Source organism: Topomyia yanbarensis, chromosome 1 (assembly GCF_030247195.1).
Source record: "Topomyia yanbarensis strain Yona2022 chromosome 1, ASM3024719v1, whole genome shotgun sequence".
Taxonomy (NCBI): domain Eukaryota; kingdom Metazoa; phylum Arthropoda; class Insecta; order Diptera; family Culicidae; genus Topomyia; species Topomyia yanbarensis.
The window spans coordinates 142,713,398-142,730,395 of NC_080670.1; the positions used below are offsets into that span (position 1 = coordinate 142,713,398).

The window sequence follows — 16,998 nt, forward strand, 5'->3', positions numbered from 1 at the left end:
CTCTTCGCCGGACTAACTATGGAGTAAACGGTGCCATCATTGGTTTGCAGCGGACCTTCAACAGAGTGTCATCCGAGTTCGATCTTCACATTCCACGTAGCAGATTACAATTTGACTTTTTAAATAGATTAAGAAATTATCATTAGGACCACACTGTGTCTGTTGATATTAATTAATTAAAAAATAAATAAATACATAAATAAAAAATCAAATACACATATGGCTTAATGGCCCTATTGCGTAGGGCCGGCGTCACACTTTTAGCCCGAGTGGGTAGCAAGCATAGGGTGAGGGTAATAGAATAGGGATTTGTCTCATTTTCGCAATACACACGCTTGCATTACATATACATTAAATCACTTTCGGTGTGTTTGTGCAAATGGAATTCGTATTTCGATATTTTCAAATTTGTGCCCGAGATACATACGTAGCAGATTTCAAATTTATGAAAAGGTCCAAAATTTCTAGTGGGTGATTACCCACTCGGTTAATTTCGAGTGGGTAGTACTACCCACGCTATCCACCGGCCCTGCTATTACGTTTCATTTGTTTCATATTGTTTCTCGTTAAAGTAAACAGTTATGTGTTCAATAACATATGATATCTTGCAGCACCTGTTCCTGCGGTCACGGTAGTGCCGGTTGTTCAAAATGCGGCAGTTGTAGCACATGCGTTGCCTCACAAGAAAACGGATCTTTAACAGGCGGTACAAACATATCTCTAGGTGTAGAAAACTGATCGTTGAATAATAATTCCCATTTGTTTCAGAAAGTCACAATGATCTTCCAACAGTCGCAGATAAAGTTAAAGATGGACTTCATCGGAAATACGAAAATCTCCGACATGGAGAAGAAGGCAATCAACTCTCCGATACGGATGCACCCCGCGTTGCACCAGTTCCTCCACAACGAGTTGAACTGCCCGCAAAGAGTCCGATCGTGCAGATTAGTTGTGGGCTGCACCATACTGTTGTGCTCACCCTATCCGGTGAAGTATTTACATTTGGTAGTAATCAATATGGGCAACTAGGCACCGGCGACCTCCAGCCAATATCGGGAGCTCATTTGGTAAAGATTCCGCATATGGTTAGTCAGGTTGCTGCTGGTAGCAATCACACAGTAATACTGACCACGAAGGGCATTGTGTACACGTTTGGAAACTATCAAAAAGGACAGCTAGGTAGACTTCCTGGAGAAACTAATATAACAGCCGGATCGGATATGTATGGATGTTCAAATAACCCATCTGGAAGGATTGAATCCAGTGATAGGACCAGCGTTGCTGATATACTTTTACAAAGACAAAAGTTTTTATGGAACTGTTCAGCTGGTGCAGTTACGTGAGTTACAATTATTTACATTAATTAATTTAAGTTACAAATATTTAAAACAGCGAATCTCTTTCAGTGGTATTGGACCATCTACAGGAAAGAAAGCTTCTTGGATTGGTGCGAGCGGTGACCAAACCTTTATTAAAATAGACGAATCATTAGTAAATGCGTCGATGCTGTCCAAGTTCAGCGTGGTTGCAGATAAGAACACAATTTTGTTGATTCCGAACAACCAGCATCAGCTAAATTGTATCGCAATCAATAGGCGGAATGGTAACTGTAAAGCTCACAACATGAATCAGTTTGATTTTAAAACAATCATGGATAAAATGGATGAAAAAGATAATCATGGTAGTAGAAAGCGAATGAAAGCACACCCTCCTCAACTACAGCCATATCACAATGTGGAAGGAATTCTTGAAAATCAGGAGTTGGTACTATCGGAGTTAGACCTTTGCAATGATTCAAAATATGCGGTTGACGTAGGCAAACAGTCTAATGTCAGTTTTGCTTTTACAATGGATCCATGTTTCAATGTTCTGTGGGGGTTTGACAGCGTTTCAAAAAGCATGATGTTCTTCAATGTTATTGCTTCAGAAATATCACCAAGCACAATGGTAAGGACAATTTGAGTTATTTCAATTTAAGACACTGTTAACTTGCCGATATTTCAGTACGCCAAGGATCTAATTGCTGTATTAACACCAGAAATAGCGCTGCCAACTCAGATTGATTCTGAAGTTACCCGTTATCAAGCTTCTTTGAATATTTTAGCTACTCTGGACATACTCACTACGAATCAAAAAGCACTGTAAGTTGAATTTAGATCTTTCCAGGTTTAGGCCAATTCCCATGGATTTCCATTTTCAGTAAGAAATGCTTTGTTCCATCGGATGTTAATCATAAAGTGAACATCGAAGGCAAGGATAATTGCGAGTATAACACAGTGTGCAGATTCGATAGCTTTGGAGGTGGATGGGGATATTCTAGCTATAGTGTTGAAGCCATCCGGTTCATGAGTGACACAGATGTTATTGTTGGTAAGTGTCTTAAACATAACTAAAGACGCTTTTAATTCTCCCAACACCTTGATGAAACATTTTTTTAACTTTTATAACTTCCATTTCGGACATTACATCGTTTGAAAACATTTAGAACATTACTAATTTTCCTATAATCGCAAGTCATCTCCAAGCCGATGGGGAATCCCATAAAACATGGGACTGACATGCGATTATAGGCAAAATACCTAAGTTCTTCAATTATGCATTATTTATAGAAAATCTAATGTGCCCTTTAGGGGTTTTATATATAGTGCTTTTGATTGTATATATTTGATATGCATATCAAAATCGTTTACTCAAATTTTCATGGCGATCTTAGGATGATTTCCATTGGAAATTTTCAAACATTCTTCTCCTTCCTTATTAAATCGAGTTCACGCAATCCCATCATTTCCTATAGACTGATACAGACAGTGCTGAACAATCTACTAACTCGTTCGAATGATATCCATATAGGCTTTCTGGTGATGTACAGAACATGTGCATGTCGTCAATTTTGACAGTTAATTTCATAAAACTGCAAAAAACCGCTTTTTAACGCATACAATTATCCATATTTTGAGGAATAAACATCGAAGTCAAAAACTAATTTACAGCGTTTTGCCTGAGAGTTAGGCTTTGCATTTGAAATTAGTTTGGGTCGACAATTTCTGAGAAACACAAATGTTACTATGTTTTAATTGCCGCAAGGTTCTACTGTATCGATTTTGTTGGCTATTTTCGGCAAATTTGAGACTAAGAGAAACGGAAGCAATGAAATTGAAAGACGGATAGGTATTCTAGAGCGAATCAGTTATAAACTTAGAACGGAAACTAGAACTAGGCAGGCTCATATGGGTATGATCGAAAGGAAATGTGAAGAATTATTTGCCTTCTGCAGAGTAGGAGTTGGGCGTTGCACCCAAGTCTACCGCATGGTCTATAGTAGAACATAACTCATCATCATGTTTTGCCGGCGTCGGCGTGGTATAAAAAGATTAAAATCTTATTCTGGGGCACTCGGCATCATCCCATCGCTTGTTTGAAAATTCTTTGAATCAAGTTACAATTTGTGAGAAAAAACTAAATAAATGAATATTTTAAAAAACTAGGAGTGGGTAATGTCTGGGACATAACCGCGGTGTTGACGTAGGACTAAACTTGGGCATATCATATGACATTCATGGATAATTTGAGCCAATGCACTTTTTGAATGAATGTTTACTGGAAATTTCATGTCGAATGAGATTGCCACATTCACTGATTTTCTAGGACTTGCAAAAATCTTTGGGTTTGTAGATTAATTTGATAAACATTTGCTTATATGAATCACTGGTACATGTACAGAAGAATTGAACATGCCATAATAACTCAATCCAAGTTATTAGGGCATGTTCAGGAGCGTTTTATTTTATATAGGAGTTTCAAAGTAGAACTGGAACTGAAACATTCACATCCCCAGCAGAGCGTTTTGTTTTATTATTTCGAACAGTTTTGTTTCAAAATTTAAAACTGTTATACGACGTTATATTATTTATTGCTGATTATAAAACACGTTTAGAACTGTGTTTTAAATGCATGCAAAGTTTTCAGCACAGACACTTAGACCCGATAGACTGGGGGAAAATAAATTTGAATGCAATAACGCTGAAGGCATGGCGAGACATGAATTTTAAACTGAATAGAACACCCGCTAAAACTGCTACTGGGGACAGAAAGTTCCAGTTTTAGAATTTTCAGTTTTATATTATAGAACTGTCAAAATTTTAAATCTAAAACTGAAACACTCCTAAACATGCTCTTAAATGGAACTTTTTAATTCAATTCTTTCTCCATTATGTATTCATCCTAAAAAGAACGGTTTTCAGATAACTATTTTTGATGATACCAGACGAGAATCCTTTCTAACAACTCGAACCTTGCCCGAATTTGCTTCTGCTGCGTACATACACGAACATTCCCCTTTCGCAGCTCACATCGAATGAGCATTGTATATCGCAATGCGATTTCTTTTATAAACTTCTTAGTGCAAATGGAAGTCCATCCTTTTGTGCGACAAATGGAAATATTTTCATCATTCTTTTTGGTGTGGCTTTCGCTTAGTAGCAGCGTTGCCACATTCATTAATGTTCTTGAAAGATTTGCAAAAACCTACGGGTTTGTAGATTAATTCGATAAACATTGGTTTATATGTGTCACTGATAAAGTACAGCAGACTTGACAGGCGCAAACTCAATCCAAGTTATTAAATGGAACTTTCTAATTCAAATCTTTCTCCATTATGTTTTCATCCTAAAAAGAACGGTTTGCAAATAACTATTGTTGGTGATACCAGACGAGAATCCTTTCTAACGATTCGAACCTTGCCCGAATTCGCTTCTGCTGCGTACATACACGAACATTCCCCTTTCGCAGCTTACATCGAATGAGCATTGTATATCGCAATGCGATTTCTTTTATAAACTTCTTAGTGCAGATGGAAGTCCATCCTTTTGTGCGACAAATGGAAATATTTTCATCATTCTTTTTGGTGCGGCTTTCGCTTAGTAGCAAGGTTGCCACATTCACTAATGTTCTTGAAAGATTTGCAAAAACCACCAATCAAAGCAGGCTAATTAATGCTTTTACAAAATCTATCAAAATTTACGGTAAAATCTACGGAATCTACAACACAATTGTTTTGATTATTTCCCAACGAATCGCGCAAAAATCTGTTTGTTCCGTACAGCATAGCGCAAATAATTGACGTTGGAAAACAAATCGGCAACTTCAGCTGCCAAACACTTAGAAACGATCGAAGCATTTTTCCGTCAATGTCACTTTTCTGACTCAAACTGGTCAAGTTTATTAGTTTTATCGTACGTTTTCCGGATATTATTATAGAAAATAACTAACCCGATAAGAGGGAAGTTATTTTCCAAAGCACGAAATGGAAATTTCAATTGTAATTCTTCTGAGAACGATTTTGTGGTCCTAATAAGAACCGTTTGTTGTGAATATTATTTCGCCGTTTCCCGCTCGGCATGATGATTATTCGCTTGGTATGGATAGCGCACAGATTGGTATCTTCCAACAAACTAACCAGGCAGGCCTTACTGGCTTCTTAGAGGACCATTACGGCTGAGCTCCGGAAGAGTGGATCGGTTTTGAAATGCTGTGCAATCTCACAGACCACTGGAAGAGCAGCTTGCGAATTAGTAACTCTGTCCACTTCTGAGAGCGATGAATTTCACGCTGGGCGACGACAGTTCTTGGTTGGCAGCGATAAGGCAGTAGCTATGATTTGGTTGGTGGTCAAAATGCAGCTTCTCGTTGAGCAGCACACGTACGTGTTTTCTGCTCTGTGGCTTAGACACGTCTGGCTTTAAGAAAAACTGTGACACCCATATTTATAGGATCTAGCATTAATGTTGATTCGCATTAAAAGTAGTTTTTGAACTTTTTAAACAAGTTTTACATAGCAAACAAGGTATCAATAGCAAGCGTTGAACGTTTTCCTTTCGATTTATGAAACAATATTAGTAATTCCTTTAGTAGGAGAAAAGTTATTAAGGTTCAAAGTGTACGTAACGCATCCGTTTTGAAAATTTTGAAATGACACCCAGTATAGTAAAGAAAGACGTAAGTCCTACGTCAAAAAAACTGGATAAAACTGGCTCAAATTTCGAAAAACTGGAAGGTTTTTCCGATTGTCTGTTTGACTGGATGTTGTAAAAAAAACTGGAAGAATCCAATGTTGATTGACTGGATGTTGTAAAAAAAACTGGAAGAATCCAGTTTTAACTGGAAGGTTGGCATCGCTGGTTACATTTTACATTGATGGAAAGGGAGAAAACTAGATCGTGATGTTACATGTTACAATTTTTTTTAGTATTTTCGTCATGTACTATACTGCCGCTAGAAGCATAACTGTCCCATGTGCTATGGGAAACCCTATACACATGGGACAATTATGCTTCTAGCGGCAGTATAGGTGAAAGAGGGATCCTTATATAGGAGGACTCCAGTTCGAATTTACATTCATTCAAAGATTAAATCCGATTTTTACATTCTAATAAAAATTAAAGGGGTTTACGAAGCATGGTCTGCTTTCCGGATTTTTATTTTTGGCTGCTTAAATAATTTAGCGTCTTCGTATAACAATTATCTGGTGTCAAATGGTAGAGATGTTTGACTCATCTTCGACACTAATTACATGGCACAAAACAACATACATACTTTGGTTTTTTCCTTGTGAATAACTAACGTATGTACAGCAACCAAAAGATACCAAAACGGTTTTACATTTCTTATATAATGAGTGTATAGAATCCGCTCAAACTTCCAAGACTGTTTATGACGCCCAGAGGGTCGAGTCTAATACTAATCGATACGGCGATTTGGGATAATGTCTGTATATATGTGGCAAACTATCATTTGTGTTTCTACTGTATCGATTTTGTTGGCTAATTTGAGACTAAGAGAAACGAAAGCAATGAATTCGGAATATAAATATTACGATTTATCATACGAACAACTTTATCTATACCGAAGTGACCTAACTCATTATGAAATGTATAAAATACTGATGACTCCATATAGCAGGGAACGCAAAATAATCGTTTTTTACTACTGATTTTATAAAGAATCTGATCTATAACTTCATACGCAGTGTTATACCCCATTTCTACCGATTTCTTTATTTTCTGAATATTCTTATCTTTAAGTTGGTTCACGTATAGAGCACTTTCCTGAACATCAAACCCCGATACTCTGTCCTGTTCAACAGTGTGAACATGAGACCTAGACAACGTGTCTCATTTTGTCGCCCGTGCGGTGTACGACCTCATAGTCAAATTGCTCAATGAAGATAGCCCATCTGGCGATCTTAGGATTCAATTCCTTTTTATTGAGTGTCAACTGTAATGCACTGCATTCCGTTATGATTTGGAATCGTAGGCCAAAGAGATAATTCCGGAAACGCTTAAGACTGTCTACTATGACCAAAGTTTCGAGTTCAAATGACTGTAGTTTACTTTCTGCTATCGTCGTGACCTTTTACTGAAGTACATAACCGGTCGGAACGATTTGTCGCCTTGCTGCATTTTCATGAGAATCCCGCCGAACCCGTTCGATGAAGCATCTGTATGAAACTGAGTTTCAGAGTTTGGTGAGTATATCCCTAGCACAGGTTTCGACACTAGAGTCGAACGTAAATTTTCAAATGACTTTATGAACATCGTTGAAGGAGAACGATACATTTTTTTCAACAAGTCGTAGAGGGGGTTCGCTATTTTATTGAGTCTTGGAATGAATTTCCGAAAATAACAAACCAGGCCCATGAACTGCTGCAAACTCTTCGTGGAGCTAGGAATCGGAATTTCTTTAATTGCTTGAACATGTCAGTCGGACGGCTGTATTTGGTTAAACGAAATATCGTACCCTAGATAATCTTGCTTTGTTTTAAAAAAAAATTACATTTTTCCAAGTTGAGTTGGATGTGGTTATCAGATAAGACACGTAAAAGATCCTTCAAAATTTCGAAATGCCCTTCGATTGTTGCAGAGGCAATCAAAATGTCGTCAAAAAAACGACGATTTTGCCCGATTTGATGAATTCGGCTAGGACTTATATAGCGAACAATTATTTCAGGGGCGTTACAGTATCCAAAGGGCATTTTTGTTTCGCGAATTCTCCTCGATACCCTCATGATAGAAACCATTTTTCAGATCAAGCGAAGTGAAACAACGTTTGTCAGCCAATTTTATAACGTGATCTTCGATGACTGGAATGGGGTAATGGTCCCTTACCAACAACTTGTTCAACGCACGGGAATTAACGCATAAGCAATAGGCTCTTTTTTTTCGTTAATACTAGTCGATTTGTGTAGGGTGAACTACTCTCGCGAATAACGTATGCGGAATAAAATTTGGACAAACTTCAAATGGCAATTTTTTTGTAGAAAACCCTTTATCAAATGTTCTCTCTATATGAAAACATTTATCAGCTTATTAACATAATGTAGAAAAAAATTGAGCCTATTCGAGAAGCTTTACGACAGTTTGCAGGAACTTTTGGCAAAGGAGTCGAAAAAAATGATGTTGGCAATGTTCTTAATTTCTTTCTTAATTTTTGTTATTATGTTTGTTAGTTTTAGGTCGAAAATTATTGGCATATATTCACTGCTTCAAATTATCCCAGAAATCCTCATCTGGACGCAGTTGCGGTACATTTGGAGGGTTATCAGCCTTTTGTATCAAAGGTATGCCATAATCCTCCAATGGGTCAAAACTTTTTTTTTGGCATAATAGCTATGTGCCAGATTGGGCGTTCGCTGCCATTTTGTTCACATAATATCTCCTAGCGGATCGTAATTAACCCTGGATGTTTAAAATAAGTGTACCTAGAGTATGACATTTAATATGGTGCCTTACGCAGGGTTGCATTTTTATTTTAATGCTGGAAGCGTTGTCCAAATTTCATTCCGCATACGTTAACACCAGCTTCTAGAAGGTCAGTAATCATTTTATCTAGTTCATTGCGTTCAAACACTGATAATCTTTGAGGGGTAGCATGGAATACTTTATCTTCTTTAAGATTAACGCCAAACGAATACTTTACCAATGGTTCTTTGCATCGATCTCGTGCCAAATACTCGACCTGAAATAGGTTTGTGAGTTTTTCACGACACGCTTTAGTTTCACTGTCGTCTCCAACGTCTAATTCTAGATCGCAATCGATTGTTTTCATTGAATCACAATCTTCAATAAAACCTCCGTAGACTTGCACCATTAATTTATGATCATAAGATTTAGATTCTGACAAAGGAATATTCCGACAAGGCGCTCCGAATTTCACCAATCGTATGTTGTTTTCCTTAAGAAATTGACGACCCACTAGACCGCTAATTTTCATTGTCTCATTCGGAACAACCAAGAAATCCACTCTATATCTGACAGCCTTACAGTTGAAATTTGTTACGAAAACACCACTGGCTTTCACCGGTACATTGTTAAGTCTTACTAGTATGAAACTGTCACTAATCGGGTACAATGTAGAACCTGCAGGAATTAATTTTTCCTTCAAAAGGCTCACCTCACTACCTGTATCAAGAAGCAGCTCCATATTAGGCCCATCTTCGACATTTCCCAAAAATCTTCCATTCTCGTCAACTCCAAACTCGGTTTCTGCCTCGCGTTCAGCCAAGTGTGTACTATACTAAGCAGACTGATGGGTACGCTGCCGTTGATACTGTTGATTTGGTGGTTGCGCTTTTTGGTTACTCTGTTTCGCGTCGTGTCCCGCTCGTTGGCAATTTGAGCAGCGGGGTAGTCGCTGAGGCATTGTACACTCAGTTGAAATATGCCCCATCGTATTGCAATTGAAACACTTTCGGTTTAATTATCCATGGTTCGCTGCTGTCAAATTCGTTTGCTTCTGGATTCCGCTTGTCACATTCAGTGATTGGCGCTTGCGTCTAACATTATTGTTTGATTCACACCAACGGATGTGATTAAGCAAGTCAAGGCTATCGTTAAATCGATTTGTTAATATTTGTTCGTAGATGGGATCTAGGGATAATCCTCTGGTGATGTATGTTACTTTAGCACGATCGCTCATATGGCCACGAGCCGCAATCGCTTCAGCTCTAAATATTTATATAATTTCTTCTTTGCGACTTGCGCATACAGATTACTCCTTAACCTAAGAACATTCGACATACAACAAATAAAAATAATACACTTCGCACAACTGACAACTGATCACAAAATTAGTACGGTCTTGCATGGTCATATTTATTCAACGCTCGACATTCGGCTCCCAAACACCAAATTCGTCGTGGAACTCCCGGAAACAAATTCCTCGCGGCCAGGTTGATGAGCATAACGCGATTCGTTTAAGTGAAGCATCGACTCCTACTTTGAACGAGATGAAAGACATCATAGACGTTTCCTTCCATTCAGGCACCAATTTTTTCACAACCGCTGCAGTAGGCCTTAGAGAGTCAGTAACCATGTCGGCAATATCTTTCTCGGTGACAGTATTTTTCTTGTGAAAAACAACATTTTGAGGTAGTTGCAGAAGAGGAACGAGTGTAATTAGAAGCATTCCGGGTACCTTGAATCAACCTCGTTGACGACAAAGGAGACGATAAAACAGATATAGAGTCGTCTCTTGCAGATAAACCAGCGCGCGAAAGAGATATTCATGTTAAAACTTGCTGAATATCACCAATTTGCTTTTTCATTTCGCACATCTCACGAAACCGCGCATCACACTTCTGTTTGAGATTGAGTGTGAATACCAATAGACGGGGTGCTGGTGGGAATTATGGCAGCAGCTAGTAGCTACTAGTAGTTCGCGCTTATCACGAAAAGCTTGGATATGCGAAACATCACTCATAATTTTTGAGCATGGTGTACACATCCAATGTATATTCTGATGCTTATTGCAGCTTGATACTTCAGCACTGGTTAACGCAGCACATTTTGCGTGATACTGATCTGCGCAAAAACCACCACATACAATTCTCTCCTCGTCCGGTAAAATATACGATGTACATTTACTGCAGACCATCGCGGTGGATTGAATGGCTTTATTCGTGTGAAGTATTTCGCTCTATTGTTTACAACTAGAGTGCGGGTAGAGGTGATGATCCTTATCACACTTCTGAGAAAATTGTAGACCTCTAGAATACTGCGTTCGTTTGGACAGGGTTGGAGACGTTTCTCATTACAAAGAACTATGTTGTCCTCCATTGTTTTATTCGACCGTTTGTCTTGGGAGTATAACAAAAAATGAATTGTGTTTGAGAAATTGCTAAATCTCTGCACAAAGACAATAACGAAAAGATAGGGTTGGCAACTTATCTGTCAACTGTGGCGTCGCTCCGAGTCAGGGTTGCTGTGTTCTTTTCCATTGCTACAGTATCGTAAGAAAGGTTTAAGCGCATCCTCAAGTTTAGCAAAAAGTCTTAAATTTAGGATTTTGTGGATGTGTAGATTGTAGATGTTCAAAACAATAAAATTCGACTGTAACTATTACAATTACAATCAAATTCGAATGCTTTAATATTTTTTAAAATTTGGACAACAATATCAGACTTAAATTGTCAGTAAAAGGTATGATACATACGTGATTACTTAAAATTACGTTCATTGAATCGTTGACTTAAACATTACACGGGTAAAGTAGGTGCTTTCTCGAGCATCCAGTTTTTTTTCAAGAAAGGTTCCAGTTTTTTTTTTAAAAAACTGTTGGCAACGCTGAATGTAACATGCTGTTATACCCTCTGCACTCCTCCTAAACGTATAGCGTAATTTATGAATTGTTATATATTAAAAATATGCTCAGTAAAAATCGCCTGTTGCTTGTTTATATTAAAGTTTCATTTCCGCTGACTTCTTGGGGGTGCAAATTTCAGTCAACTGTTACACTAAAGACCGATTTTTCTCTCCACTTAACTTTTAATTTGCGTCAAGCAGAAATAGCCAACAATTTACTCCCTTCCCTCTTTCATATATTTTCGTAATAATTATATGTCCCCCACGCCTCTAGTACGCCACAAATTAATTTTTACTTAAAAATATGTTACGGCACGTTTTAGCTTACTCCTCCTTCCTCATATGTCACAAAATGCAACATTTACACTCCCTCCTCTCCCTGTTATTCTTACATAATTTATTAGCGATTATTTACAGTTAATCGATTTTATTATTTTCATTGCAGCCGGTTTCGGAATGTACGGCGGACGGGGTGAATACACGTGCAAATTAAAACTGTTCGACCTAGGCTATGATGGAGGTACAAACGAAAAAGATGGCGTGTTAATATCCGAAGTTGAGGAGGTCTCATTTGAATGTCCGTCGAAGTGCAAATATAACATTACTCTGCCGAGTCCGGTTTCTATCAGCGCCGAACGATGGTATTTAGTATTGGCTAAGATCTCCGGACCTTCGTCTGATTGTGGATCCTCAGGGCAATCCTCGATCTCAACTTCAGACAATGTGCTGTTTCATTTCAAAACGTCGAAAAAAGCTAACAACGGAACCAACGTTAGCTCAGGCCAAATTCCGTCCATTTTGTACAGGATTATTTCTCTGAACAGTAAAACAGTGTTTCCACCAGTTTCGAACGAGCCCGTGTGCAAAATTTCCAAATATTTTGCCAACACTCTCACTAAGGATTGTTTTGAGAGTTTAGTTATGTTACTGAACTGGTCGTGGAGTTCATTTAAGGTTTCTACAGCGGATATTCTAGAAACGGTAAGGTTTTCTGTTCTGTCTAAATGTCATACTATACCGTAGGATTTTCTTAATTTCAGCGGAAGACAAACCAAAACATAATCTCGCTCAACAGACTTGTGTACATCTGTAAAGCGAGTTTGAGACTTTTAAGAAAATACATAAATGACATATACCCGTACAATGGATTTAATAGCAACGATAAATCAGGCAACAAAATTAAGACCATGAACACTCGCACCGATTCAAAACTAGAAAAATCTCCAAAATCAAAAGCATATGAAGGAAATGGTCTAGTATCGTCGTTGGACAGCAAATCAGATCTACTTAAAGTCAATGACATCAATATCATGGAGATTAATACACCAATGTCAAACAAAAAAGTAGTGTCTGAAAGTATCCAACTAGCTGAATGCATCGGAGATGTGCGCGCTTTGTTGACACAAATACTTTGCGATGAGTTGCCTTATCAGTCTGGAAACGACATATGCTCCATGATTCTGGATGTACTTGATGAGTGTCATACGACGTTCGTTAACTGTTTTAATGCATTTTACCCAACTTCTTTCCTTAAATGGAATTGCATATGCAATCTTTTAGCTCAAATCGATAAGGGTATTCTGCATTCACGGTTGCTAAGCGGTGTTTTGGCCGGACTTTGTGATCCAAATATTAACTTACGATCAACGTTTTCCATGTTATCTCCTAACGTGGAATATAAATCCCTTACTAGTCCCAGTGACAATCTGGGTTTTCCGATGCTGGTCAGTTCTGAAAACTATCAATATCCGATTTTAGTTGAGCAGATGTTGTATCGAACGCAAAAGGAAAAAACAATTACTTGCAATTCGTGGACATTCAAAGACGTTTTGAACCGTTTGTTGGATATAATAGCAAAACCTATTCGATTGAAAATCGAAAACATCTATAACAATCAAAACACTGACATTTACAATGGCGATGGAATGAAGCGACGCCTGAATAATAACTTAATTAGAAATTCTTGTCGTCTGTTATCCAAGGTACTGGCAGAAATTATCTATCAGAATTGCACGATTGATGTAAGTATTCGAACATGCTCAAAATAAGTAACACAATCTGATAGGTTTGCTGCTTTTTAGATCGAGACAGCAATCGTCCCGTCAAACGTTCTGCATTCAAGCGGGAATCGATTTGCAAAAGTGGATGTTAGCAAAACGTGGAACACGGGAAACTTTGGTCCAGATGCAATTGCATTCACTGTAGACAGACCTGGAATATCGATTGCTGGAGCTTGTGTAAGTTTCTTCCTGTTTTTTTTTTTGTTTGGCATGTTGCCATTATCAGACTATTGTCTACGATTTCAGGTATATTCTGGTTCTGGTAGTTACGAGTATCAACTGGAATTACTTTATGACGTAAGTTATAATAATGAACTCGTTCTTTGTAATGACTTGCACCATACTTTTTCGTAGAGCATGGAATCCAAGAGTCAACTACAACATAAATGGGAAGTAATTGAGTCGTTTGTGGGCGCATACGACCAGAGTATGGTTAAAAACTTCATGACCGAAATAAAATTTGATCGGGCGATAAGTATCAAGGAAAACGTTCGTTATGCACTGCGCTTGTGCTCTCAGGGTGCACGAACCTGTTCCGGGGATGGAGGTTTTGCAGCGATTCGTGGTCCTTGTGGTGCAACGTTTAAGTTTTATCCCTGCGATTTAAGTTTCAACGGAACTACACCTGCTAGAGGTCAGATACCTTGTATTTTGTATTACAGTATTCCCACGATCAACGATAGTTATTCGGGAAAATACAGTAAGGAATCTCATGCCCGGGATATTGCGCTACAAATCTCTTCCGACGTCACAACCAGATGTAAAGATTTGTTGATTCACGCTAGAAATGCGATAGCATTTTCGTCAACATCAAGCGATAAAAGTTCAAATTCTTCTCACAATACACACACAGTGGACTCCGAACATAACATCACGCCAATTGAGGAGCATCTTGATGTTGCTTGGATAAACAATTCAGATATAGCAAATGTCAATAATGTAACAAGTAGTAGTTTCGATCACAACAATTCATCCACAGCGAAAGATATAACTAAGCGCATCGAAAATTTTTCAAAAGGAATTATTGAAACGCTAAAGTTTGATAAAAAGTCCAGGAATTCAATTGACTTTGATATTGAGATTGAAATAGGTGCTGAAGAAATAACACCGAATGATTATATTGACGTTAGAAACAACAAGCTGGACTCTATATCCAACGGAAACACTTCCGGGCTTGGAATGCACAGCAAGGCAGACAATTTCTCAATATTGAACGATGCGGGAAGTGATGCGGAGGAATTTAACAACCAATTAAATCAGGAACGTATTATTCAGCTGTTTTCTGCTGAAGATTCTTGCCTGTTTACGATGCTACTGCCGTTAACATTTGCACATATTGGGCCACTTGTCTGTAGTAATCTGAAGAGTTCGGTGGAAGTTCTAAGTTTAATTCGGGCCATTTTACCGCACGTTTCAGCCTTAAATCAAATTAATAATTTTAAGCTGTATGATTTGGGTAAAACCGACATCGGCGAAGCAATACGTAAAAGCATGAACTCAGATCAGAATGATTTATGTACCACTAGCCACTATTATTGCATAGTCGAAAGTGAGCATCCGTACAAGTCTAGTGCAGTGACAAACTACAGGGTTGAATTTCCCCCTAGTGTGCGCTGGATGACTATTGAGTTTGATCCCCAAAGTGGTACGGCTCAACCGGAGGATTACGTCTACGTGAAGATTCCTAAATATTATGAAATCAATAAAATGGAAACAGCTTTCATAAACGACAACTATGCAGCTACAGTAAACACTCGTAAAAGTAAGGAAGTTAAAGTAGAAAATAACATGAGAGCCGTGGGCTTTAATAAGGTAGAATCTGCAGAAATTGAGTGGATTAATATTAAAAAGTTTAACACGTAATATTGATTTGTATTTATCAAATGTAAGTTTTCTATTATGATAATATTTTCTAGACCTCAAAATTGGTGTAACAATGCGATCGTACTTCCCGGAAATCAGCTGGAAATTTCGTTAGAGACTGCATCAACGTATGTTAGAGAGCAAAAAGGAAATAAATATGGCTTCAAATGTTCGATCATTGGTTATGACAACAAGAATTTTGTGAAATTTCCAAGCACTTCATTGATTCATTTAGAGTATGAACTATCTTATTTGGGAGGCTTATGCAGTGCAAATTTATTGAAAAAGGATCTAATTTTTTCTGGTGAGTTTATCTTATTCCAAAAGGATATGAATATAATATTTCCCGTTGCAGATGATATCAATGACAGTGTGGTTAATATTGAGGAAATCATAAAGAAGCACTCTCATCTGCTGTCGAAAGGATTAATGGTATCTGATGCTGTTCTCACTATCAACAATGCTCTTGAATCGAATTTGCCAATCACGTAAGTACGCTTTATCATTTTGTTTTATTTATGCACATCCTACACAAGAAAATAGCATCGACATTTACAGCCAAAAATCTAGCAGCAAACTGTTCGCCTCAATCCAATTGCGAAGACGTCAACATATTTTATATTCAGATATAAGTTTTGATGTAGAACCCAACGCAAAATATAGGGCAGTTACGCGAATAAGGACAGTAAATGTGCCCCGTTTAAAAATTTCAGTCAGCGAAATAGCGAGATAAATGAGCGTTGATAATTTTATACAACCATACAGTAGAAATAACTAAATTTTAGCGCCATTTAGATGAAAATGGTTACTAAAATATTATTTCATGAAAACATTCCAAACCGATGCTCTGATTCTTTCACTATGTTCCGACAGAATTACTTTTGAGGTTTTCGATTGATTGACACCGGTGTAGTGGAGTGCGCTAGAACTGCACCGTTTTTGCACTTTCTAGCAGAAGTGCAGAAAACTGAGTATGTTTCATTGACACTTCTGCTAGAAAGTGCAAAACCAGTGCAATCTACTACACCGGTGTCAATCAATCGAAAATCTTATTTGATGTGTTTGCGTCGTTAATACAATTTGCCGTTTAATCTTAATCTATTTAAGAACGCAACGTTTTGGTAATTAGCATTTTTATTGTTGTAGCAGCGACAGATACAGGAAATTTCATCGGTGATGATGAAGATAATCCCACCTTTTATATGTATAGGTGTGAATTGAATTAATTATCTAGAGGATAATTAATATTTTGACACATGATACAAATTGGCCGTAATCGCATATTTGTCCCATGTTCTATGGCAGTGAAGTCGTTGCTGGGGGTCCGTAAAGAAAAATATATGTTCCGAATGCATATTGGAATTTCAAGTCTAGTTTTCTAACAAACTGAATATTACATAGTGATAGCATACAAAATCGAAGTTTATCCGTGGGGATCC

General features: G+C 37.8%; 1 protein-coding gene across 1 annotated transcript in view; it reads left to right on the forward strand.

Annotated features, from left to right (window-relative positions):
• The window catches only part of LOC131696395 (E3 ubiquitin-protein ligase highwire), a 131,057-nt gene that overhangs the window by 8,939 nt on the left and 105,120 nt on the right, over nt 1-16,998 (forward strand). The window contains exons 5-16 of the mRNA XM_058984942.1: nt 612-706; nt 769-1,339; nt 1,407-1,947; nt 2,005-2,141; nt 2,201-2,370; nt 12,082-12,617; nt 12,677-13,657; nt 13,718-13,873; nt 13,943-13,993; nt 14,051-15,555; nt 15,613-15,863; nt 15,915-16,047. Coding sequence (XP_058840925.1) covers nt 612-706; nt 769-1,339; nt 1,407-1,947; nt 2,005-2,141; nt 2,201-2,370; nt 12,082-12,617; nt 12,677-13,657; nt 13,718-13,873; nt 13,943-13,993; nt 14,051-15,555; nt 15,613-15,863; nt 15,915-16,047 — 5,127 coding nt within the window. The remainder of the gene's footprint in view (nt 1-611; nt 707-768; nt 1,340-1,406; nt 1,948-2,004; nt 2,142-2,200; nt 2,371-12,081; nt 12,618-12,676; nt 13,658-13,717; nt 13,874-13,942; nt 13,994-14,050; nt 15,556-15,612; nt 15,864-15,914; nt 16,048-16,998) is intronic.